The sequence below is a fragment of the Thalassophryne amazonica genome, chromosome 14, assembly GCF_902500255.1.
Source record: "Thalassophryne amazonica chromosome 14, fThaAma1.1, whole genome shotgun sequence".
Taxonomy (NCBI): Eukaryota; Metazoa; Chordata; class Actinopteri; order Batrachoidiformes; family Batrachoididae; genus Thalassophryne; species Thalassophryne amazonica.
The window spans coordinates 93,668,607-93,695,377 of NC_047116.1; the positions used below are offsets into that span (position 1 = coordinate 93,668,607).

A 26,771-nucleotide genomic window follows, 5' to 3' on the forward strand; every position below is an offset into this window, starting at 1 on the left:
GCCTCATTCATGGGATTTTGTATGAAGTGGATTCAGTCTTTTTAATGCAAGCAAAAAAACGTAGACACACAGTTTATACTTACCTTTGGCCTGCATGCGACACTCTTCCTTGAGTGGTTTGGCCTTTTATTACAACCCCTGGTAAAAATTATGGAATCACCGGCCTCGGAGGATGTTCATTCAGTTGTTTAATTTTGTAGAAAAAAAGCAGATCACAGACATGACACAAAACTAAAGTCATTTCAAATGGCAACTTTCTAGCTTTAAGAAACACTATAAGAAATCAAGAAAAAAAATTGTGGCAGTCAGTAACGGTTACCTTTTTAGACCAAGCAGAGGGAAAAAAATATGGAATCACTCAATTCTGAGGAAAAAATTATGGAATCATGAAAAACAAACGAACGCTCCAACACATCACTAGTATTTTGTTGCACCACCTCTGGCTTTTATAACAGCTTGCAGTCTCTGAGGCATGGACTTAATGAGTGACAAACAGTACTCTTCATCAATCTGGCTCCAACTTTCTCTGATTGCTGTTGCCAGATCAGCTTTGCAGGTTGGAGCCTTGTCATGGACCATTTTCTTCAACTTCCACCAAAGATTTTTAATTGGATTAAGATCCAGACTATTTGCAGGCCATGACATTGACCCTATGTGTCTTTTTGCAAGGAATGTTTTCACAGTTTTTGCTCTATGGCAAGATGCATTATCATCTTGAAAAATGATTTCATCATCCCCAAACATCCTTTCAATATATGGGATAAGAAAAGTGTCCAAAATATCAACGTAAACTTGTGCATTTATTGATGATGTAATGACAGCCACCTCCCCAGTGCCTTTACCTGACATGCAGCCCCATATCATCAATGACTGTGGAAATTTACATGTTCTCTTCAGGCAGTCATCTTTATAAATCTCATTGGAACGGCACCAAACAAAAGTTCCAGCATCATCACCTTGCCCAATGCAGATTCCAGATTCATCACTGAATATGACTTTCATCCAGTCATCCACAGTCCACAATTGCTTTTCCTTAGCCCATTGTAACCTTGTTTTTTCTGTTTAGGTGTTAATGATGGCTTTTGTTTAGCTTTTCTGTATGTAAATCCCATTTCCTTTAGGTGGTTTCTTACAGTTCGGTCACAGACGTTGACTCCAGTTTCCTCCCATTCGTTCCTCATTTGTTTTGTTGTGCTTTTTCGATTTTTGACACATATTGCTTTAAGTTTTCTGTCTTGACGCTTTGATGTCTTCCTGGGTCTACCAGTATGTTTGCCTTTAACAACCTTCCCATGTTGTTTGTATTTGGTCCAGAGTTTACACACAGCTGACTGTGAACAACCAACATCTTTTGCAACATTGCGTGATGATTTACCCTCTTTTAAGAGTTTGATAATCCTCTCCTTTGTTTCAATTGACATCTCTCATGTTGGAGCCATGGTTCATGTCAGTCCACTTGGTGCAACAGCTCTCCAAGGTGTGATCACTCCTTTTTAGATGCAGACTAATGAGCAGATCTGATTTGATGCAGGTTTTAGTTTTGGGGATGAAAATATACAGGGTGATTCCATAATTTATTCCTCAGAATTGAGTGAGTCCATATTTTTTTCCTCTGCTTGGTCTAAAAAAGTAACCGTTACTGACTGCCACAATCTTTTTTTCTTGGTTTCTTATAGTGTTTCTTAAAGCCAGAAAGTTGCCATTTGAAATGACTTTAGTTTTGTGTCATGTCTGTGATCTGCTTTTTTTCTACAAAATTAAACAACTGAATGAACATCCTCTGAGGCCGGTGATTCCATAATTATTGCCAGGGGTTGTAGAAAAGGTAATTGCACTCCGGTGCGCTACCCAAAATGAACCTGGTTTGCTGACCCCATCCACACAGGATGTCAACAGGAACACTTTCAGAATAAAATCCAACACACCCCCTCTCAGAATATTCTGGAAAAAAAAGAATTGTCAAGCTATCTGATTTAATAAATAAATAAATATAAATACCAAAAATTTACCTCAGTCGGACAGCTTTCCAGTTTTGGTGGTGATTTAAATTTTTGCTAATTGCTCCCATATTTTCAAAGATGTCCTACCACTGGTATACAAGGTCTGTTAGAAAAGTAACCAACCTTATTTTTTTCAAAAACCATATGGATTTGAATCACGTGTGATTGCGTCAGCCAAGCTTGAACCTTCGTGCGCATGCGTGAGTTTTTTCACGCCTGTCGGTTGCTTCATTCGCCTGTGAGCAGGCTTTGAGTGAGGTGTGGTCCACCCCTCTCGTCTATTTTTTATTGCGAATAAATGTCTGAACGATTTGGATCTTTGCTGCATCAATTTTTTCCCAGAAACTGTAAGAGACCTCCAGGTGGACACCGTTCAGAAAATTAATATGGCTTTCAAGGACGAATTTATGGGGATTAAACAGATTAAGGAGTGTTACTGCCCCTTTAAGGACGGCCCACAACTGCTGAGAGCGCAGCGCGCTCCCAGCGCCGATGGACAGGCTGACACCCCGCACAGCCCCCCCCCCGGACAAGCCCCAACATGTCCTGTGAGGCTTCATCACGGCGTTTCTTTGCGCTGAGCGGCTGCACCACGATGCGCCGAACTCCTCCGCACGTCTGTCTTAATGTGCCAAAAAAGTGCTGATGTCCACGTCTTTTCACAATTCCTGTGCTAGTCAGAGGACATACCGACAGCGTCCAGTTTAGAAATGAACGGCACATTTCACTGTTACAGGAGTTTTTGTCATGGAAAGAGGAACGAAGGCGGAGGAATTCCGCGCGTCGCGGCGGAGCTGCATGGCGAAAAGAAACGCCGTGATGAAGCCTCACAGGACATGTTCTGGCATGTCCAGCTCATGCACAATCACAATCGGATATTCACACGACTGGAAAGCAACCGGAATCCATCTGAAATCCACCTTTAAGCCGTCCTGTGAGACCAACACCGAGGTGGTTTTGTCCCGCGTAATGAACGGCTCCGTGGCGCGTCCCTCGGCTTCTTTTTCCATGAAAAAAAACTCTGTATAACGCCTGGAAACAACTACATAGTGCAGCAGAACAGGTGGAATCTCTTTCTGAGCATGTTCACAGATCCCTAGTTTGTTTTGGATGACAGCTGAAGCCATCAAATAGGAGTATTTCTGTAGCTCAGTGGTTCCCAGACTTTTTCTGCAGGACCACTCTTTTGTAGATCACAATATTTTTCTCTCTTTCTCTTTTTCTGACTGTTTAGAACAAGTGGCTGCATTCTCTGAACCAGGCAGTTGACCAAGTGTTGGGCGGAGGAGGTCAGGGGTCATCACCGGGACTAACGGCGCTGTCACGCACAGCCGCCTATACGTTCACCGGAGAGGGACGATTCAAAGGTGCCCAGTACACTGGGGGCTGGCTTGCCGGACAAGTTAATGGCAGGTTAGATCATGTGTCTATATGCATGTCTTTCAAATGTCCAACTCTGAAACAGTGTTTTGCACATGCAGGACTGAGTAATTACTGCACCGTGTTGCTTGGTGTAGCACATGATACACCGATATGTGCCAAATACATATCTAGCACGCATGCGTTTCTTGTATTTGAATGCATTTGTCATTACAGAGGAACTATGAAGTGGCCGGATGGACGTAGCTACAGTGGGAATTTTAAGAATGGCTTGGAGGATGGGTCAGTACGTTAACCTGGCTTAGTCCTGAACAGCTGGTTAAAGTGTGTTCTGTGCACATTACTGTCATTACAAATGAATTGTTTCTTGCCACACCTCCCCTCCTTCAATCTCCTTCTTTCTCCCAGAAACCACTAACTGTAGGTGTGTCACACAGAGTGCAGCTCAAAGATCAACCAAGAGTCCAGAATTAGACTTCAGTTACACAAGAGGTGTAAAATGAGCCGTTTCTTGCCTAAATGTTGCTTATTGCAAGATAATTATTACAGACACAGACATAGAGAGCCGAGTAATACTAAACTGTACTTGCCTCCCTTAAACCAATTTGCATATTTGTGCAAAAGTCCATTGTCATTTGTGTGGTAACTGTAGTTTCCTTCATTAAAGCTCCAGTGTGTAGGATTTACTGTTACCTAGTGGTGAGGTTGCAGATTGCATTATGAAGGGTTTGGGGTCAGTTTTCAATCCATTTTTCCAGCTTTAATTTTCATACGACCATGCTGACATCAAATCTTTAAAAGCCATAATGAAAACATCCATTTAACTTTCTGCTAAAATAAAGCCGTTGTTTCTGAATGTGTGTTCAGTTTCTTTTCCTCTTTCAGGTATGGAGAGTGCACGATGCCTAACAAAGTCTCCAATAAGACAGAAACCTACATGGGACACTGGAGAGAAGGCAAGATCCATGGTTTCGGAAAATACAAGTCAGTACACTGTTTTTGACGGAGCTGCCAGTCAGCTGTTGGGTCGTATACTCGGTGCAAAGACCATAAATAATGAAAACCGGGTTGTTGTTTGTATTGAGGACGTGTTCATTCTGAGATCTGACGACACAGTGACGCAGAGGGTCTGTGTGACTGTGGAGTTGTGGATATGGAGTAGCATCAATTGGGCTTAAGTCAGTTCTGTTAAAATGAGTGTAAACCACAAGATTTTAAGTGCTTGATATAGAAACTCAAGCTTTTGCATTTAACTTGTGTAAAAAAAAAAACAAACAACAAAAAAATCAGATCCAGCTGTATTCTAGTTTGTCATTCTTAAATAATTATTAACTGAGTGCGAGGTCTTTACAGGAAAATATCAGACCCAAGTGTTGACAGTACGGACAGAACGTTAGCAAGGTCCGTGTGAAAAACACCTCGGTCTGATGTTCCCCTACAGACCGATCAAGCAAGGTTAATAACTCCTTTATTATATGGCTATATGTAAACATGCAAACTTATGGTGTCACCCAAATATGGAAGCTCCTGAAGGTTTTGGGCTCGTAGTCAGACCTGTTTGCTTCACCTCCATGAAGAACTTGCTAACAGATGGTCCAGCTGTTTAGCTGGTAAACTTTCAATTTGTTTTTTTTCTGATGCTGTTTAGATATTTGTGGAGTACATTCATGTCCAACTTGGTTTTTCTAATCATGTTTTTAGCTTTCTGGTTTGTAACGAATGTAATACACATTCCGGACCGACGACCATGGTAACGATGGGAAACCAGCCAATCAGAGTGCGAGTTGCGTCGCAGCCATATAATAATATTTGTTATTATTATTCGTTATTCTAACTGTATCCACTCTAAGCATTACTTACACAAACTTCAGTTTGGTAGAAACTCAAGTGACAAGTCCTTGATATTGAAATAGGAACAGAACAGAACTATGAGTCTCTTTTCACACAAATAGTCAGGTCCATAAGTATTTAGACAGTGACAGGTTTTGTAATTGTGCCTCTAAACCACCACAGTGAAGTTGGAATGAAATGGTCAAGATGTGGATGTAAAGCAGACGTTTAATTTTAATTCAAGGGGTTTCACAACAATATCACATTAACTATTTTGTGTATAGCTGCTATAATTTCTGAGGTCTTAAGTAATTGGACAAAAAAACAAAACAAGGATTACTGTTTATACAAATCATCACTTTTCCACCTAGTTTTCTTTTGAAAAATCAGGGGATGAACACATGAACATTTCCAAGTGTCTAGGACTTCATTTATGTCATTCATTATGAAATGCAAACTGTTTGTACTAGGATGCTTTCAAACACTGTGTTTATTGATGCTTGTGTCCAATCTAATAAGGTATGCTTCTGGTGAGGTCTATGAAGGCAACTTCTGCGATGGCCTGCGACATGGTTATGGCATGCTAAGCTCCGGTACGATGACCAGAACGTCCTCCAGTGTTTTCATTGGCCAGTGGGTCCAAGACAGGAAGAGCGGATATGGAATCTACGATGACATCACAAGGTTGGCTTCACTGCTGTATCACAAACACAAGTAAAGTTTTTCACAAAACAGGTGTTGATTTAACAAGTTTTATGCTGATGACCGTAATGACACAACTCCAGGTGTAGAGAGAAGGGGAATGCAGCAGCCACACAGCAAACCTTGTTTTTTTTGTCTGTTAAATGTTTTCTCTCAGAGGTGAGAAGTACATGGGACTGTGGCTGGATGACCAGCGGCACGGCAGCGCTGTGGTGGTCACACAGTATGGTGTGTACTACGAGGGCACCTTCAGAGACAACAAGATGACAGTAAGTCCACTCTGAGCTCTGTGTTCATCATAATGTCTGTCTGCCTGTGAGTCGCGTAAAAGCAAATCATAAAACACTTTATGGATTTCAGTGAACCTTGACACAACGGTAGTGCACCATGTGAAGTGCATGAGCAAAAATAAGTCTGACTTCTTGAAGAAATAATTGGAATAAATCATATCTGTCAATATGTATAAACAGACCTGTTCGTCTCTTTACTTTAGAGGTTCAGATATTTTATATTACAGAAATTTACAGCCACTTATAGATACATAATTTTTTCCACAGTAAAAGTTGCATTTTATTTAAATTACTTTGGGAGTCCTTGCAAATTATACTCAAGTGTGATTTATATGTTGAAAAAATGATGTGTTTATTATTCATAATAATAATTATAGTAACTATTTATATAAGACTTTCACGGGAATCAAAAAGCACTAAATAAGTAGAGAAGCTTGAATCTTCGACTGGACTGGGTTGCTTGACGTGAGGACGTTTCACTTCAAATCACAGAACCCTGGTTAGGTTAAAAAAACTCCAGCTTTTGTTGGCTTCTGGTTTATTCTTCTCTACAAGAGCCAAGGCCGAAGTCAGACTACCAGAGCAAGAATTGTAGCTGAGGAAGCTTCTGTGATTTGAAGCGAAACGTCCTCACGTCAAGCAACCCAGTCCAGTCGAAGATTCAAGCTTCTCTACTATGGAAACCACCTGGACAACTGAGAGCCTACACAGAAAGCACTAAATAAAATAAACTCCAATAATAAAACAATAAATGCCAATAATAAGGGGTACACAGCAACAATGCACAAAAATCACAAATGAGCTGATAATAAAGGAAAAAATGTGCAATTTATATTATATGAAGGTTTTTCCTCTTCAAATGGCATTTTTTTAACAGGTGCGACCTATTCTCCAAAAAATACAGTAATGCATTTTCAACAAGTAGTTGGGGTGGATGCGATCATTTTGTTAATGTGCTCACAGAACTGTAATTTAATATGACGTACACCATTTATATATGGTGTTTAAAAATAGCTGATATGGACTGGTGGATCTGATTTTTTTTTTTTTTTTTTTTTGACCTACTTATATGATCTTTCCAACTTCAAAGCAAATATGTGATTACGCTGCATTAATTTGCACTCCTTAAAGTTAGTGGCGCCCCTGTGAGTATCGCATATGCAAGTGAACATGCACATTTTTATAGTGATTTTTATCATTAAACTGTTTAATAAAATGTAATGGTTACTGAAATACAAGAAACAAAGAAATTTAATTAATAATAACAACAACAACAAAAAGATCTTGCATAATATATTGGAATAAGACAAACACAAAATATACCCTGGTGATAGCTATTGACACCTTTCACTAATATTTGGTTGCAGGACGTTCAGAGGTTCTGTACCAATAACCATCGTTAGCTGCTGATTGGTTCCTCTTCTTGAAGAACCTTGCAGCTGTCTGCTGGTCATATCTTCTGCTCTGTGTGGATGTTCTTTTAGGGTTGCAGGAGTCCTTTTTACAGATTTCAGTTCTCTACGAGTGTTTTCAACATGATTTAGGTCAGGGCTGGTTGCTGAACAGTTTAAAACAGGCCATCTTTTTCGTGTGGGTGTTGTTGTGTGTCTGCTTCGGGTCATTGTCCTGCTGAAAGACGCAGACTTTCACCTCAGACCTATGGTAGTGTCCTGACACTGGGCAATGCAAGTTGCTCTGAAATCTCTTGGATACAGATAACTCCTGTGCACAGGAGCACAATATGTTTGTATTTGTTAAACGTCAGTAAATAATTTTGAGTTAGTGACTGTTGGTTGTCAGTAATCAATCAACACCTCGGCATAGATTGATTAGTTATTTGCTGTGTAAATTGTTGACCCAACTTGAGTTATTATGCATTTACAGTCGGAATAATTCAACGTTCCAGTAAAGGTTTGCTGAGGAGTCCTGTGTGGTTTCTTTCAGGGTGCAGGTCTGTTGCTGTCAGATGATGACACCACATTTCACGGCGAGTTTTGTGATGACTGGACCGTGAACGGGAAGGTAGGAATCATCTTTATCTCCTCACGTGTGTGTGTGTATGTGTTTGTTTAAGGTTATTGTGTCCATGTTTAATGGTGTTATTTTTCCGCTAATGTCTGATTGTTTAGTAGAAGATGTTTTCCATCTTCACTAGGGATGGGTATCGATAAGATTTTATTTAACGATCCGATTCCTTATCGAATCCCTTATCGATACCTCCTGTGAATTTTCTCTGTACTAAAAGTAGGCTTTACAGGTTTTCTATGTCAACATTTTGAGTCTTAAAGTAAATAAATTGGTCACTTGATCCTTGATCTCTGGACATAAATAGAAATAAACAAAATCTGTAGTTTCTGTCAAAACCATTTCCTTTCAGACATTAATGGCATGAATGTCTCTCCGTACGTCTGAGCTGAGCTCAGCTGGCTGCTGCACGTCAGCACTGCACGTCTCATTTTGGGAGGGAAAAAAAACATTTTGATCAGGTGTAGTGTTGGGTATTTTCTCCTCCAAACATTTTTAAAACCTTTAACAAGACAAACAGAGTCAAGAAACACCAGTGAGACAGAAAGTCAAATATTACGCGCGGAGTGCGGCCAGGCTGTACACCAAGGCTACACTAAAGTCTGGCCTGCTTTTCCGCTCTTTTTATTAAGAGACGCCCTCATCACATAAACAAGAAACTTGTCCTAAGGGTGGGGGTAATGACGCAAGACAAGTTTCTTCCCATAACATAAACGCATACGTCAAGTGCAGCTGTAAGGAAGAACACTTCAGGTCAGCACATCTCGTTCGTCTGTTGCAGTTATCAGCTGTTTTGCATCTGCCTGGAACACTAAGCATCACAATCAGTCAAAATTCAACCTTCAGTTCTTTTACTCCCAGTCGTTAGCGGCTACGAAAACAAAGTTATGTTATAACAATAAGTACATCCAGTCCTTCATTCCCAGTTCAGATTGACCCCAGAGTGCTAAAACAAAATTGAATTCTCAGGATTGCATTAAGACAGGTGCAAAACAGCACATCTCCGTTCTCATGAGAAAGAAGACAAAGCTAAAACAAGGTTGAATAACACGTACGTTCTCAGGGTGAAGTGCAAAACAGCACAACACCGTTCTCATGAGAAAGAAGACAAATGTACAAACGTTTAACAGTGATAACATATATACAAAATCTTTAACATTCCCCTCCTGTTTATCGCCTGTTAAACATACAGTAGGCATCACTCAGCTTAGCACTTCTTTTTGAGATTTTCACTAAGAGGTTCATCATGGTATGTTTTCTCTATAGGCTTACACCCCAGAGGTGATGTCATCATTGTCACCATCATCGGTGTCTGGGTCATCATACTTCCATTGGTCTGTGTACAGGTCAGGAGAGCCATCGTCCTCCTTGTCGTCATCTGTCCCCAGAAGTGGATATGATGCTGGACCCCCTCCTGGTCCTGGACTTATTGCTGTGGTTATCATTCTATTTACAAGGCCTCGGAGACATGGAATACAACAACATCCACACAATGTTAGAATTGCAGCAAATACTGCTATAGACACTAATAGTGAAGAAATCAAAGACCTCCATTTTCCCATCCCTTCCAGCCACCAATCCCAGCCTTCGGTGTTTACTCCACTGTGCTCTTTCATCTTCCTGTTCAACGTCCTCAGCCCGTCAATGGCTTGAGTGAGACTGCCGTCTGCAGCCGTGTTGTTGGGAATGAATGTGCAGCATTGTTCTCCGAACATGGCACAAACACCTCCTTTCTCTGCCAACAACATATCCAGAGCAATACGATTCTGGAAGGCCATAAGGGACGTGGCTTCTAACTGTGAATGGACAGCCTTAAATCCTTCCTCAGTCCAATTTCCTAATTTCTGTACATTGTAGTGGATGTAGTTTATTCTGTCCACGTTTTTATTAATTGAGCACCACCAACAGATGGAAGATTCGAATCCAGCTGCTATTTGATTAACCAGTTTATACTCGTCAGGCACTCCCCTGGGGACTCCTATTGCGTCAATATATGTTGGATTTCCCACTCCTTTCCAATCTCTTTTCACTCTATGTCTGGCTATGCCTTTCTGCCAATCTTCAGGAATAAGAGAGGCTGCATATGTCGTAACGTCTTCAGGGGTCATGGGTATGGCTTCAACTGGTAACAATAATGATATTAAGGCACAATAACCTGACACATTCCGTGGCAGTCTGTCAAAGATTCTGTTATCCCCACACCACCACCATACGTCACTCCTCCCGACAGGTTTGAATGTGGGAGTACTATGGACCACATTCTTACACCAGGCGGTGTGGTTTAAGCTACCCAAAGTCTTACTTGTCCCTGTCAAGTGTACACATGTATGGTTAGCATGCCCAACTTTGGTTGAGAATAAAGGTTTGATCTTAGTCAATTTGGTCACTGGATAGATCTTGTCCCACTTAAAACATTTGTTGTTTGCCGCAATGTATGTCTGTGTCATAGCAGTCAGTAGACAGTCTTTGGGTAATGCTGCCGGTATTACCTGTAATATAGGTCTGGGTCCCATACACACAACACAGTCCTTCTTTGCTGCTAGTCCTGCTTGTTCTGCCATTAAAAGCCAATTGTTATTTTGTCCACTAAATCTGCCCCTACTTTCTGCATCTTTTTCTCATCACCTTTATGTTCCCGTTCTAACTCCTTCTTCAGCTTCTGTATACTGATCAGGTTCAGTCGTCCGTCAAAGTCATGTTTATTTATCCAGGTCTCCAATTTCTTTGTTGCTTTTGGATTTTTTGCCTCCATAAATTTCCAGTCGTCAGTTGATAAATTTTCCTTATTTTTAGACGTCTTACCCCCCATTTTTATTATCCCTTGTTATAATTTGGACTTCAGACGGGGGCACACCTAGGGTGTTCTAAATCTGAAGTTTTCACACTTTCTTTGGACGTGACAATTAATTTGCCGTCGTGTGGTTGATTCCTTTCACCTCCCCGTAGGAAGCGGAATCACTTGCCTCTGCTTCCACACGCACGGTTGTCACTAACGTTGTCCAAAGTATTACACACACACAGTTTTCACACAGTTATTTACACTTGCGCAAAACACTATTTACACATAGAAACACTCCTAATAATCGTACGCGCATTCTTATGTCAGGGGAGCTCGCCCTCCCGTGAAATTTAACTACTGTCCTGCATTAGGGGACTCCGCCGTCCCTGCCAAATTTAACTACTTTTTACAGTGCACATATTTCTACCCGGGATTTCCTTTACGTATTAAAACAGAGGAGTCCGTATCCTCCTTCCGGAATTTAACTACTTGCGTCCCTCGCAACCGTAGAGGAGTCCGCCCTCCTTACAGAGTTTAACTGTGTTTCATTAACAGACGATTCTGTATCATCGCTTACGGAGTTTAACTGTTTAATGTGATCACTTTTATCCCCTACCGGTACGCGTATATAAACAGAGGAGTCCGCACCCTCCTTACAGAGTTTAACTGCTTTGCATTAACAGACGATTCTGTATCATCGCTTGCGGAATTTAACTGTTTATGTGATCTGATCACCACTCACTCAGTACTGTTTACAAAGAAATTTTACTCACTGACTCGACTTCCTGTCTGTCTTCTTCGGGAAAATCTCGTCAACCAGACGATGCCAACGGTGGCCGACAATTGCAGACACGATCAATCGATCGGACCTTGGCCAAGGATTTACGTCTGGACTTGACGACCTCCGCTGGACACCTCCGGTATTGTTGAGATCCCGGACTGAGCCCCCAGTCAATGTTGGGTATTTTCTCCTCCAAACATTTTTAAAACCTTTAACAAGACAAACAGAGTCAAGAAACACCAGTGAGACAGAAAGTCAAATATTACGCGCGGAGTGCGGCCAGGCTGTACACCAAGGCTACACTAAAGTCTGGCCTGCTTTTCCGCTCTTTTTATTAAGAGACGCCCTCATCACATAAACAAGAAACTTGTCCTAAGGGTGGGGGTAATGACGCAAGACAAGTTTCTTCCCATAACATAAACGCATACGTCAAGTGCAGCTGTAAGGAAGAACACTTCAGGTCAGCACATCTCGTTCGTCTGTTGCAGTTATCAGCTGTTTTGCATCTGCCTGGAACACTAAGCATCACAATCAGTCAAAATTCAACCTTCAGTTCTTTTACTCCCAGTCGTTAGCGGCTACGAAAACAAAGTTATGTTATAACAATAAGTACATCCAGTCCTTCATTCCCAGTTCAGATTGACCCCAGAGTGCTAAAACAAAATTGAATTCTCAGGATTGCATTAAGACAGGTGCAAAACAGCACATCTCCGTTCTCATGAGAAAGAAGACAAAGCTAAAACAAGGTTGAATAACACGTACGTTCTCAGGGTGAAGTGCAAAACAGCACAACACCGTTCTCATGAGAAAGAAGACAAAGCTAAACAAGGTTGAATAACACATACATTCTCAGGGTGAAGTGCAAAACAGCACAACACCGTTCTCATGAGAAAGAAGACAAATGTACAAACGTTTAACAGTGATAACATATATACAAAATCTTTAACATGTAGTTTATTGTTTGTATTACAGCGTTTGGAAAGAGGTGTCATTTGATTTAAATGGTGATTCACTTCGAAGTTATTAATTCATCGCGGACTCGACTCGGCAGAGAGTGGTGCAGCGTTTGGAGCAACGGAACAGAGGACGATTCTCGTTTCTTTCTCACAACAAGACAGGAGTCCTAGTTAGTCACTTTAATCTGCACAAAAGTGATTCACAATTGACATTTTAATGGCTTTGAGAGGGGTTAAGAAGCGGAGCTGCCGCTTCTGAAGAGCCACACTGCAGAAATGGTTGATTACAGAACCACTGCAGGGTCTGTAATCAATGTAGAGAAATGATCATTTTCCCGACAAACATCCTCAAAACAGCGGCCGCTCTGAAGGACCGATAAGGGAATCGTTAAGCAAAAAGAGTATCGATGTCGGAGGATCGAATCATTTCTTAACAATATACTGAGAAGAACCGGTTCTCAATACCCAACCCTAGTCTTGACTGTGTCAGCAGCTGCACAGAAATCAGCACGTTTGACAGAGAATCTAGTCACTGCAGGACATGACACGTCTCGTGTTTCACAGGGTGCTTTGTCTCTAGCTAACGGTGACTCTTTAGAGGGCGTATTCAGTGGGGAGTGGGCGAGCGGGCTGAAGGTGATCGGAACCTACACTAAACCGAGCCTGGACGAGGTGGACAGCAAAGACACAAACGTCATGTTGTGAGTATGAAGCCGCCTGCTGTCACATAAAAGACTGAAGCTGGTGACTGTGTGTATGAAAGGTAAAGACTCATTTGGAGCAACACATCAAAGAATGAACCACATCTCACAGCCACTAAACACACAGAAGGATCTGGTTTAAATTTAACTTGCATTTTCTCCACAAACACCATTTGAATGCTGTGATGTCGTACAGCTGTTGGTAAGAGTCGCACACGTCTCATTTGTGTATTTTTGTGAATAATTCTGTGTTTTCACCAGATAATGAAGTCTCATTGTGTAATAATGCAGAGTGACACATGCTTGTCCTTTTCTTTTGTCTTTTTGGTTGAAACACCATCAGCAGTAATAGTAGTAGTTTAAATGGTATAATCCTGTGTGCGTGCATGCAGCAGGTTGGGTCAGTATCTGGTGCCTGCGGGTCAGAGATGGAGCTGTGTGTTTGAGGAGTGCTGGAGTCGACTGGGCTGCAGTGGCCCCGGGAGAGGAGAGAGGACGGTCGCCTGGGAGAAAATCGCCGTTACCATCACAGCCACACGACGACACTGGTAGATACGTAGTTAGCCAAAAGTAACTGTAAATGGTACTCTTCCATGTTTTGCTAAAGAGTGCATTTGTCAGTATAAATGTATTTGTGTGTGTGTGCGCGCACTTGCAGCCCAGAGCTCAGTCGGTCTCAGAGGAAAGTTTTGGAGAGTTTGGAGATTATTCCTCAGCACGAAGCGCCAGTTACCACATCAAACTACAACATCATACGACGATACCTCACCAAGGTACACCTGAGTATGTTGTGTGTTTTTGATTGGCTCAGTTCAGTTTATTTATAGGGCGCCATATCACAACAAAGTGGCTTCAAGGTGCTTTGCACGGGTGAAGTCTAAAATCAAATGAACTGCATTTATATAGCACTTTTCCATCTCCATCAGATGTTCAAAGTGCTTTACAATAATGCCTCACATTCACCCCAATGTGAGGGTGCTACCATACAAGGTGCTCACTACACACTGGGAGCAACTAGTGGAGTAAGGACCTTGCCCAAGGGCACTTAGTGATTTTTCCAGTCAGGCTGGGATTTGAACCGAGGATGCTCTGGTCTCAGACCCAACTCTTAACCACTAGACCAGACCTGGGCAAACTGCAGCCCGGGGGCCACATGCGGCCCTTTGCATGTCTCTGTCCGGCCCTCATGAGGTCTGTGATTATTATTACATATATTAAAAATGTCAAGCTTGTGTGTTGCAAATTATTAGAGAGGTTTATTTAGGTATATTTAAATATTTACATATTATTACAATAATAAAAATTACCTATAAAAGCTATTAAATAGGTAATTTTTTGTAAAATTTGTAATGGGAGACAGCCGAGTTATCGATGGTGTGGCCCTCAGACATCATTCAGGTTCCCTATGTGGCCCCTTGTAAAAATTAATTGCCAACCCCTGCGCTAGACCATCACCTCCCCTAACGTTATTTTAGCTCAAACAAGTTCACTCGGCTTGTTTTGCCTGAACTTTTCCAAATAGTTGTGTCCACATCTTATACTTTGTATTAAAACATCACAAACATATTTAATTCACTCCCATGTGCATTCTACACTTATGGATGCATTTTTCTAGTGTGTCTCACAAAAAGCTACTCCTTTCTGTTTTATTTTTTCCAAAGGGAAGTAATATTTTTAATATAGTTACTCAATTCCACTGAACACAGAAACTTATAATACTGACTGGATGTTTTAGTTGTTATATTATTATCTCTATCAGAGGTGGGCAACTTGTTCCAGAAAGGGCCAAGAGGGGTCAGGTTTTCTCTGCAGCCACTAACTCCACCAGGTGATTTCACTGATTAATATCATTTTGAGCAGATGGAATCAGTTAATCAGTGAAATCACCTGGTGGAGTCGGTGGCTGCAGAGAAACCCTGCCCCCTCTTGGCCCTTTCTGGAACACTTTGGACACCACTGATTTAAACACTTGGTTTGTTTTTTTAAACATGGCAGAAATGAGCAATTTCATTGGTTATATTTTTTAATCTTCTGCATTTGACATGGATACAGATTTTTATTATGAAGGTACGCAGATAAATCTTTGTAAAAGTATTTGTTTGTTGGTAAATTCTTACTTCTTCTTCTTATTCTTCTAAGTACTGTGTGTTTGGAAGAATTTAAGCACAGCAAAGCACCCGGCGCCTTAGTGCTGTGGTTTTCAGCTATCAGTAAGCTGAACCAAGGAAAAATGCTTTAAACTTGGTGACTATTCTTCATCTGGGTGAAGATGTGCATGAAATAAGTTTACCACAGTTCTCGGCTTACAAACTAACTAACGGCAGCTTATACAGCAGTTTCACGAGTGTCAGACTAACTGTAGAAGCTGAGAGTTCCTTGTATGTTTCTCTAATGATTGTTTTTGTTTTTTCCATTAACATAAGTATTTCTTTGCGTGTGTTTGTTTTGGTGTTGTTCTTACGTCAGGCGTGTGAGACACCCTTCCATCCTCTGGGCTGGCTGGTGGAGACACTGGTGACAGTCTACAGGATGACCTACGTGGGCGTAGGATCCAACCGCAGGCTACTCACACAGGCCGTCCTTGAGATCAAGGCCTACCTCACACATTTATACAGCATCGTCAGGTACCTTCAACTCTTCACACCTGTCTTTTTTCAGAACTTCACTAGCAGAGGTGCAGATCACCTGCATCCAGTAAGGAAATCTGTCAGGCTGAAGAACACCTTTTTTTGGAGCTTTTATCCTTCATCGATCAGCAGATGGTCTTCTATTTCCTGATTCATGTGCACTTGAAATTGTTCTACATGAAAATTCAGTAAGGTATATTTTATATATTATATTCCAATTCTAAGGTGGAACTATGCTAGTATATAAAGGTTTATCTAAATATCTAAAAAGGAAGAGTAAAATAGGAGAGTAGAAAAGAGTAGAGTCGAGCCACTTAGGTGCCTGGTCTTGAGAACCAGGGATGGTAGGTTGAAAAGCTTTTTTGATCCCATGGGAACCACATGTTGTAGTCCCCCCCACCACCCATAAAAACACTTTTAGGGAAGAAGATATAGTACACAAAATCAAAATTCTCAGAAAACAGACAAATATACATAAGAACCAGAAACTGCAATAACTCATCTGAAGGTTATATCGTCAAAATATTGTGCATCTTAAATCTAAAGAAATACAACCTACATTTTCTAGTTTTCAAGATATTTACATATTAAATAAAACTAAACCTGTTTGGGGGAAACAAAGCAAAATAAATATAAAAAAGTATACACACCCAGAAAAAAATTGAAGTTTGGAAGTTATTGTAAAAAAAAAAAAAAAAAAGTGATTTTCAGTTTATTCAGTGACCTTGATTGATCTTGACCTTCATATTAATGTCATACAGAGAGGTTATCAATAACAATACAAATCTGCAGTATAAATCTAACTGGCCAAGTGGTTACTGAGATATCTGCCCAGAGACAGACAGACAGACAGAGATTGTTCCATCACAAACCCCTCTGGAGGCTCAACTGATTAACATTAATATCAGTTTAACACTTTTTCCATCAGGTTTCTGTTTCCAGGGTTACCAGATGAGGGCGGTATCATTCCAGATACTCCTGTTTGTCCGTCCTCATGCACCCAAAATCTGAACGTTAACACAGCAAAACAAAGGTGTGTGTGAATACACACGCACACGTCTGATGAGCAGACGTGATCCAGTCAGAGTCTAATGGATGTCCTCCCTGTCCTCCAGCAGCATTCCTGTCATTAGCTGCTCCTCTTTGCTCCTCCCTCTGCTGCTCCCTCGACTCTATCCTCCTCTTTTCACACTGTACTGCCTGCGGGAAGAGCAGGACGAGGCGCAGTACTGGGAACACATCCTGAGGCTCAACAAGCAGCCCGATCAGTCGCTCCTCACTTTCCTGGGAGTACAGGAGTGAGTGTGTAGTTACAACACAAACACACTTTCTGCACACACAAAAATAACAATTAGCTGGTGTTGGCGTTTAAACTGCTATAGCTCAGGTGATTGTTAATTATATCTATTGTATCTATTCTATTGATACAATACTTCACATTTTTTGACAGTACAGCGTGTGCACATGTGTGAGATTATTTTTTTGTACCAGGCATGGCCAGATGTGAGAGCTGTTTAACTCTCTGTATGTTTAATTTCCTACGTTGTGCTTGTATGTTACGTTGTTTGTTGTAAAGTATCCTGTTGTAAAAGCTCCATCTTCCAACATTAAAAGAAATCTTTTTAAATGTCCTGGTTGTGCACCATCTACGGGAGGAAACACATATGCACATGTGAGGTTTTGAGATTACCTGTGATCTGATCCACTTGCTTGATGCGCGTTCCCATGCATGCTAACATCTGTAAGATGTCTTAAAATTCACTTCAGACGGGTTAGCTGGTCTCAAAAACTGCATTTTTGGATTTAGAAGTGTTTATTTCTCACTAACATTTACAAAATATATGAGAAACTTTAGATTTATTCAGAAAGAAGCTGTTTCAGAGTATTTCCTGCATTTTGGTTTATTTAGTTCAAGCAATTAGCCAGCTGATGTCACACTGCCTTTCTTTACTCTGATTGGCTGTTGCTGTGTTCTTCCCAGCATCTCTTGCGCAAGTCAGGGGAAGTCCCCACATGATGTGACGTTGCTACCAAATGTAGGTCACAGTGTCTGATCACTTGAATTTCTCCCCTTCAGGGGTTGAAATTCTAAATTGTTTCCAGACAGTGTGAATTTTGATCATATTGGTGATTATTATTTTATGAATCCCTTATTTTAATGCTAAGGAATAAAATTATAGTGGTGCCAAATAAAATTATTTTTACGACATGAACATGAATAAAAAAAAAACAGGCCGTACAGCTTTAATCGTTTCTATTGCAGGTTTGACCAAAGCTAACAATCAAACTGGACTAACTTGTAGTTTTGAAAGAGAATGTTTTCTTTTCTAAACCAGAAGCTCAAAGCATTTTACAATGATGACTCACATTCACCCGTTCTCTGTTTCTCTCGCTCTCTTACGCACACTGAAGTCAGAATGCTACCATGTATCACACTCAACTGCACCCCGGGACCAACCAGGGATTAAGGATCTTGCCCAAGGGTCCTTAGTGATCGGCTGGTCTTGGGGGGGGTTTTATTCAGTGATCCTCTGGTCTCAAACTCAACACTTAACCACTAGACTATCACCTGTCCAAAAACATTTACAAATATTTGACAGGTTTTTTGAGTTTTGTACTTTATTGTATTTGCAGTAATACTTTTTGTTGTTGTAGGAGGTTCTGGCCAGTGTCCATGTCCATTCTGGGAGAGAAAAAACAGGTTTGGTGCATTAATCAGTTTTCTCGTAGCTTTTCTCACTTTGTTTAATCCCCTTAAGTCATTTCTTCCACTGAACCTCTCATCTGTCCACCTGCCTGCCTGTCTGTTCATCTGTCCACTCTTCCTTTTATTAAGAGGTTTAATACAACAGCTACATCATTCATGTCCAACCAGTGTCTTCTCTCTTTAGTGTCTTAAATTTTGTGGTTTTAATGTCAGGTTTTCTGGTGTCTTTTGTCCCAGATTGTGTCCAGCAGTAGAGACTCCTGCTTTGCGTCTGCCGTGGAGACGCTGCAGCAGATCAGGTACCTGAACGTGAGCTGCAGGAGCTCCTGTGTTGGTTTGTTTCACCTCACAGTGCAGGTATTTGTCCACTGATTCTGTGGTCCTGAGCCATAAACAAAACACAAAGTTGGACAGAAAACTTCAGTTGATCAGTGGAAACCAACAACAACAAAAGAAGTATTATTTATTTATTTTGGATAGTTTCATTTCTGCAGATTGTTTGTCAATTTCAGCATATTTTCTTGGACATTACTTTAATCAGAGTTGCTTGTTTGGTTTTTGCTGACTGAAATGTCTTTATGTGGTCTTTAAGTGGGCAAATTCTTTCATTGGATAATTTGACCAATTTTTTTGTTGCTTTTAAATGACCTTATTGTTTAAATTAAATAACATCTTGTAATTATATACTGAAAATTAAAGATTAAAGATGAAGGAAATTTTACAATTACATGCCTGCTCAGCATTGTTGGCATTTCCATTTTTTAAAGACAGAATTTAACAGCAACAGCAGGAAAGTTTTCATGTCATTTAAAAAAACACACATGATTTACACCGGAGTATAACTCAGATTTTTTAAATGTATATTATCAGCTCTTTAATTTGGGGGTGTTTATGCATTTGACATATCTCTATCAAACGTGCCCCAATCACACTCTTATTTTAAAGTGAGGTGCAGACTGACACTCACTATCACCTGACGACGTTTGATCTGGATCTGATCCGGATTACAGGTTTTGTGGACATTTGAATTTAATATTGAAAAGCCCATTTGGTGTACATTTTCCATTATATCTCAATCAAAAGTGCCTCAATCCCTCTCATTTGTGACAGTGAGGTGCAAACTGACACTCTCAATGAACAGACTGTTTTATCCGCATCTGATCTGTATTGGGGATTTAGTGGATATTTGATTTTAACATTGAAAATGCCTTTTGATCTATATTTTGTATTATATTTTAGCTTATAAATGGTAAATGGACTGCATTTATATAGCGCTTTTCCATCTGCATCAGATGCTCAAAGCACTTTACAATAATGTCTCACATTCACCCTGATGTTAGGGTGTTGCCATACAAGGTGCTCACTACACACCGGGAGCAACTAGGGGATTAAGGACCTTGCCCAAGGGCCCTTAGTGATTTTCCAGTCAGGTGGGTATTATTAGTAATAGTACCACTAGTAGTAATGAATGCACATTTTTTAAGAATATAAGTTGCACTGGAGTATGAATCACAGGATGTTCCAAACTAGTAAAACAAAACAAAAAAAGACTTATTCTTCAGAAAATACAGAACATGTTAAATTCTGTCTTAAAATACACACTACTACATCAGTCCCTCAACCCGACCTTCTTAATAAAAACAAAGAAATGAACACGTGTCCTGAGTGCAGTTGTTAACCTGTGATGTCTGACACACACACAGTACGACCTTCACGCCGTCAGACAAACTCCTGGTCATCCAGAGAACCTTCAAGGAGTTGACACAGGAAGTGAAATGTTTGCTGGATGATATCCTGTGGAGTCTTGATGACCTGCTGCCCGTCTTCCTGTATGTGGTGCTGAGAGCGAGGTTGGTATATATATATATATATATATATACACACACACACACACACGTAATAATCAATATGTTTTTCAAACTGTCTCACATCACCAGCTGAGTGTGGTCACTGAAGACTAAAATCTAACAGCCATCAGCTGAGATGGAACAAAAGTTTGACATATATATAAACAAAATAATGATGTTTTGTTGCGGCTCTGCATAGAGTCTCATTCTGTGCACTTTAATGATCAGCGCCTTTTAAAAGAGGTCAACTCGTCCTGAAACATCAGGTTCACAGGTCCTCACCTGCATCCATCAGAACCCAACATTTTGTAAAGAGTTGCAGATATTTTGCTGAGCCACTTGACTGACTCCATTAACCCAGCGCTCGCTCTGCTGATCACAGCGATCTGTTTAATGAACACTAATGAGACGTTTTGCTGGTCAGGATCAGGAATCTGGGAGCTGAAGTGAGTCTGATTGAAGATTTGATGGATCCAAACCTTCAGCACGGAGAGCTGGGGATGATGTTCACCACACTCAAGGTCCCAGCTGACACACACACAATGCATTTTAAAATAGATTGTGTTTTACTGTTACAAGTCACTGAAAATTCATCAGAATCCAAAACTCACCAGTTCTGGAAAGTAGCTGTTTATTACAGATCCAGATGTTAAAAGTTATATGACGCCGCACTGAATTTAGATTTTTTTTTTTCTAGATTTCAGTGACTTAGTTTCCACTCTTTTATTTATTTACTTTTGTGTAAAAAAGCCTCTTTTTATTTTGACATAATCAAATTTAAAAAATGTAAAACTCAGAAAATGTCTATGCTGGTAATAGACACTGTATTATTTCTTTCATATATATACATATATAAAATAAAATTGCTGGAAATTACTTTTGACCTTGTGTGATGCGTGTACACTTAGCATGCACGCTGACATCCATAAGATATCTTTTAAATCACTTCAGCTGTGTTATCTGGTTTAAAAACAGTGTTTTTACATTTAGAAGTGTTTATTTCTCACTAACTTTAACAAAATATATGAGAAACATGTTAGATTTACAGAAATAAGCTGTTTCAAAGCATTTTCTGATGTCTTGTAGTATTTTGTTTGAGTGGGCAGCCAGCTAACATCACTGTGTATCTCTACTCTGATTGGCTGTCACCGTGTGCTTTTCAGCATCTCTTGCGTAAGTCGGGGGGAGCCCCAATGCAGTCTGTGTTGTCACTATGGTCGCAGTCATAGATTGTACGGGTCGCCACCAAACATGGTTCAAGGCTGTCCCTTTGAATGTTTTCCCTTCAGTGGAAATAATTTAGAATTTTTTCCCCAGACAACACAAATTGTGATCATATTGGCAATATCAAATTATAAATCCCTTATTTAAAGGCTAATAAATAAAATTATAGTGGTGCCAAAGAAAATTCTTGTTGTGACTTAAAGATTAAAAATTTGAAAGGCCGCACAGCTTTAATTCAGTTTATTTACGTACATGTTGAGTATTGTTTTAATTATTTGGCTGATGAAGCCCCTCCCTCCAGACTCACTGATTTTGTTTGTTTGTTTGTTTTGCTGCAGGCGTGTTACGTTCAGATCCAGCAGGAGTCGACCACGTAGCATGAAGACGTTCCACGGTCAGCGTTGGCGTGTGCTATGAAACATCACACGTGAGGTTCGGCTGCAGAAGAACCAGACAGAGTAAGTCAGCAGTTTTGTGCCGGAGCTGAGTGCAGAGCCACAAACACTCAACAGAGTGATGAGGGGCCGTGCACAGCCAGACGCCTCGTGCACGCCAGGTCTGTGCCTGTGACAACAGCAGCTCCGCTCACAGAGTCTGAAGACATCCAAAAACACTTTGTTGGATTTAAAGGTTGGTGTTTGCGTCAGCAGCAAAAGCACAAACCAAAATATTTACATCTTTTTTTGTAGAAAATCACTTCACGACTGTCAAACATTCATTTTATATTCACATCAGATGTAATTCACAGAAAATGGTTACTGTCTATGAAATAATTTGCTGACAGTGGTACACACTCACACTGAAGTATTTTCAGCTGAAGTGTGGAGTTTTTTGAGTTCTCATCCAGCGTCTGGTCAGATTTCACTCACACTGGATCTGTGACCAGTGATGATGATGATGATGATATTAATATTATTATCGTCCTATAACCACATTTTACGCTCTCACTGTTTTCACTCTCACGTCACGTGTGTTTGTGTTCACGTGTAAAAACGTCGGGATTATTGAGGTCATTGGTGGATTTCACAGCATCAGATGTATTTTTATTTCACACCTCGGCAGAGTTCATCGGAAACATTTAATGACAGTTGCATTATCCGGTGACGTTTGTGCACCGCAGTGACGGTAGTGCAGCGTTTTTATTTGTGTATATTTTAAAGGTTCTTTATAATGAATGAAACCTGTTTCTGTTCTTATATTAGTGCAGCAGGTAAATGCATAGATCATAAGAAACTTTCATTTTGTGGTACAAGCACCTAATTTGGCACACTACGTTTTTGCTAAAAAGCTGTTAGCCACTTCAATTTTCAAGATGCCGCACATTTTGTTCAAGATTTTGCCCAAGAATTTTTGTCACATTTGCAAAATCTTGGTTCATTTCTGTGTTATACCTGTTAAATATTGGACTGTGGACTATGGGGGGGGGGGGGGGGGTTGAAATTGACTTTAGCCAATATGTTAATGCTTTTTAGATGGATTTTCTATGTTTTTGATCAGTGTACGTGCATGCTGTAGAATGTGTGATGGTGTTTTGGGGTGTCAGGCTTTAGTTGTACATGAAAATTCAGTAGGGTATATCTTCTATTATACACACCAATTCTAAGGTAGAACTCTACTAGTGTAAATGTAGTACTTGTACTTTTAAAGTCAGCCACGTGCTTTGGATGGACACCAGTCCTCACTGCTTATCTAACTCTTACCTAAGGGTCCAAGTAGTTGTTTGTGTTCAGAGATGGCCACAAACCAGTAAGAAGAAGACAGAGAGGTTCTCTGGGATGGAGTTTGTTTTGCTCCCAAATCAGTGCATGAAGACTGGAAACGTCCAGAACAGACTGTTGAGCAGCTGAAACAATGACTTCAACATTATCCCCCCAAAATTAAAATTTCATGTGGCTAACAGCTTTTCAGAAGTATTTATACTGATGTTGATGGTTCTACTGTAATTTAGAGTTTAATCTTGACATCCGGTGTTAAACTTGTGCCAAATCAACATGCAGGTCCAACTCAGATCTGCTGTGGCCACCCTGAGGTGAAACAAGGGAGCAGCCAAATGGTTTCTCCACATATTATTGACACCGCAACATGATTCTACAGTACAGATGTGAAACATAAAAGTTCTTTTTTTTTTTTTTTTTTTCCCCAAACGGAGGCTCGAGAAGCCGACAGAACCAACATGTTGCACACTGGTCAAAAGACATTTTAGCACTTTAGTTGGACTCAGCAGATTAAGACAAGCACTTGCGTTACTTTAATTCAGGAAGATGTTTAACGGGAAAGTGTTCCTCAAACACTTATCAAAAACAAATCAATGTTACTTATAAAAGGAAAATTCTGCTCCTCTATCAAACTTATCAACTCAGTTGATAGTGACAGTGAGTACAGATGGTTTAAATTCTTTATTTAAATGAATTATTTATGTTTAAATCTGGAGAGGTGGGGGGCACGACTTGATGGGGAATGTTGTTGGTTTTTTGTTTTTGCATCAGTTGGTTGGGAGAAATTTGAAAGAATTTCACATTCAGCTGCATCATAATCATGTTGGGAAAAAGACCAGAGAAGGAAACGTGCATGAAATGGATAAACTGTATGTCAAACACATTAAATGCATTAACTCTGTGCAGCAGCCAAACAGACGTCAAAACTGTCCTTTAAATTAAAAAAAGTACCCCCCCCCCCCCCAAAAAAAAAACAAAAAACATACACAGACGGGCCGGTCGTCTGGCTGACAGGCTCAGTGGGCATGTTCCACAGGAGGCGGACTCAGGATGCGTATCAGATGAAACTGTTATCGCGGTGCATTCCGTTTGTACTGTTTGAATTTCCCAGTTACCCCCCCCCCCCCCCCCCCCCGAACGGCTGCTGAATTTGAAATTCCCACTCGTCACCACAATCGAACCCCACATAGCTCGAGTTCACAGTCCAAGATGGCTGCGCTGATCAACAGTAGTCAAACCATAGTTTAAAATTTTTTTAGCACTTTGTCCTTTTTTTTTCATGTCCAGTTTAATAAAACTTGCACGTTTTGTCCTACTGCAGTCCATGGACGTGTTACTGCAATGTTTTTGCATGAAATGCAGCGTAATGTGTAGTTTATCAACGTGTGGCGCTAATACTGGCTAACTCCATAGCTGTTACTAACAGCAGTGAGCGTCTACTTCGCGCTACAAACTAAGCAGTAAATTAAAACACTATCTGTCCTCTTCCATAAGGACTCTTTGGTGGACTTTTTTTTTTAAACACTGTTCTCCAAAATCTTGGAGAGTCTGCAGTTATTTTCCGACTCACGTTGCGGTGTGGAAACTAGAACACATTTAACTCAGGTGTGACGTCATTCCCAGTTCTGACTTTCAATTTCCAAAGTAAATGGAACGCAGCATAGACGTAGACTTGTTACATATGTCACAGAAGCCTAAAATGAACTTTTTAGGCCTAAATGTTGCTGAAATGTGGATTTCTGTTTGCTTACAGAATGGTAGGACTTTTTAACTGTAAAAAAGTAGCTAAAAACTGATTTTGCCTCGAAGGGCGTTTGAATGTGTGAAAAAAGATTTAAATATGAGTTGGAGCCTTTGATGCAGAAATAAAAAAAAAATCATTTGTCACAATGAAACATTTTAACACTGTGGATTGTGATACAGATGGGAACATAAATTATTAATAATTACAGAGGTCAAAACATTTAAAGATTTAAAACATTTAAACATGTAAAGTTTTGGAGGGTTTTGCAGCTTCTGAGTGCCTTTATTCTTCTAGTAATAATAAGTGGGGGGCACAGCAAATCAAAACGTAAGCTTCGATAACTGCTAATCCTCTAACTGAAAAGTTAAATTTCATAACGCTAAACCGATAAAAGCACAAAAAATGTTAGTGGAAGTTAAAGCTAAATGCTGACTGCTAGTAGTACTGTATCACAAACCCAAAAACGAACAAGCCAGAGCTTCTGTCTTACATAGTCATGGCTGACTACTAGTCGTCCTTCAGCAGATGCTAGCGGCGCGGGGTGGCTGCTGTTGGCCAGAAGGAAAAAGAAAAAGTAATTTACTTTCAACATGCAAAAAGACTGACAGTGTGGAGGAGACATGAAGTGCAACACACTTTTTACTTATGGTTGTACTCATAAACAACTAATTCCGGACAGTTTGTCGATAACTGTAACTGTGTCATTTTTACGGAGAGAAAATATCACACGACATCTTTTAAAGGAATGCTCTAAATTCTGAAGGTTTGAGCTTTAACAGACACACTTGCCGAAAGGCATTATGGGAAAAATGTATTTGTAAAAACCAACACAGAAGTTACTGTAACATGTGTGTTGTTTTTTACAATTAAATGTGTATTTGTAAATATATATATATTTTTTTCATTTGCAAAAAAACAAGGCATTTGCAAAACTGAAAATTCTGTTTGTGAAGTGTGATTCACGACCAACACAGGCCGCTTTTCACACTCCCATCCAGTACATGGCAGTGTTCGATGCATTTTGGTGGTGGTGGGGGGGCGAAGTGATTTTAAGAGACATTTGAATTTCCCATAATGCCTTTTGGCATGTCTGTTAAAAGCTCAAAACTTCAGAATTTAGTGCATTCCTTTAAAAGATATGTCATATGTGTGATATTTTCTCTGTAAAAATGACACAGGTACAGTTAATATCATGAGCTGTCCGGAATTAGTTAATTATGAGTAAAACCATGAGTGAAAAGTGCGTTGTGCTTCATGCTTCCTCCACACTGTCTTTTGCATGTTGAAAGTAAATGACTTTTCTTTTTTCTTTTTTTCTTCCTTTGGTGCAACAGCAGCCGCGGCTCACTCGGCTGTCTTCTGCTGAGGGAGGACTGAGCTCACAGCTGTCTGAGTATTGCAAAACACGCATCAGATACGTATAAAAAGGTTTATTCACTATTCCAGCAAAAAAAAAAAGTTAG

The 26,771-nt window shown here is 40.2% G+C and overlaps 1 protein-coding gene across 3 annotated transcripts in view; it reads left to right on the forward strand.

The window, feature by feature from the left end:
* Window positions 1-24,527, forward strand: part of LOC117524607 (alsin-like) — a 60,028-nt gene extending 35,501 nt beyond the window's left edge. For 2 of the 3 annotated variants that reach the window (XM_034186420.1, XM_034186422.1), the window contains 17 exons: window positions 3,235-3,413; window positions 3,597-3,662; window positions 4,266-4,364; window positions 5,730-5,894; window positions 6,070-6,181; window positions 8,147-8,224; window positions 13,308-13,444; window positions 13,837-13,992; window positions 14,103-14,217; window positions 15,911-16,068; window positions 17,000-17,104; window positions 17,187-17,369; window positions 18,727-18,772; window positions 19,016-19,077; window positions 20,482-20,628; window positions 21,050-21,146; window positions 22,188-24,527. In XM_034186420.1, the coding sequence (XP_034042311.1) occupies window positions 3,235-3,413; window positions 3,597-3,662; window positions 4,266-4,364; window positions 5,730-5,894; window positions 6,070-6,181; window positions 8,147-8,224; window positions 13,308-13,444; window positions 13,837-13,992; window positions 14,103-14,217; window positions 15,911-16,068; window positions 17,000-17,104; window positions 17,187-17,369; window positions 18,727-18,772; window positions 19,016-19,077; window positions 20,482-20,628; window positions 21,050-21,146; window positions 22,188-22,226 (1,944 nt within the window). In that variant the 3' untranslated portion in view covers window positions 22,227-24,527. The remainder of the gene's footprint in view (window positions 1-3,234; window positions 3,414-3,596; window positions 3,663-4,265; window positions 4,365-5,729; window positions 5,895-6,069; window positions 6,182-8,146; window positions 8,225-13,307; window positions 13,445-13,836; window positions 13,993-14,102; window positions 14,218-15,910; window positions 16,069-16,999; window positions 17,105-17,186; window positions 17,370-18,726; window positions 18,773-19,015; window positions 19,078-20,481; window positions 20,629-21,049; window positions 21,147-22,187) is intronic. The other variant, XM_034186421.1, reaches the window with a different exon arrangement.
* Window positions 24,528-26,771: the final 2,244 nt, after the last annotated feature.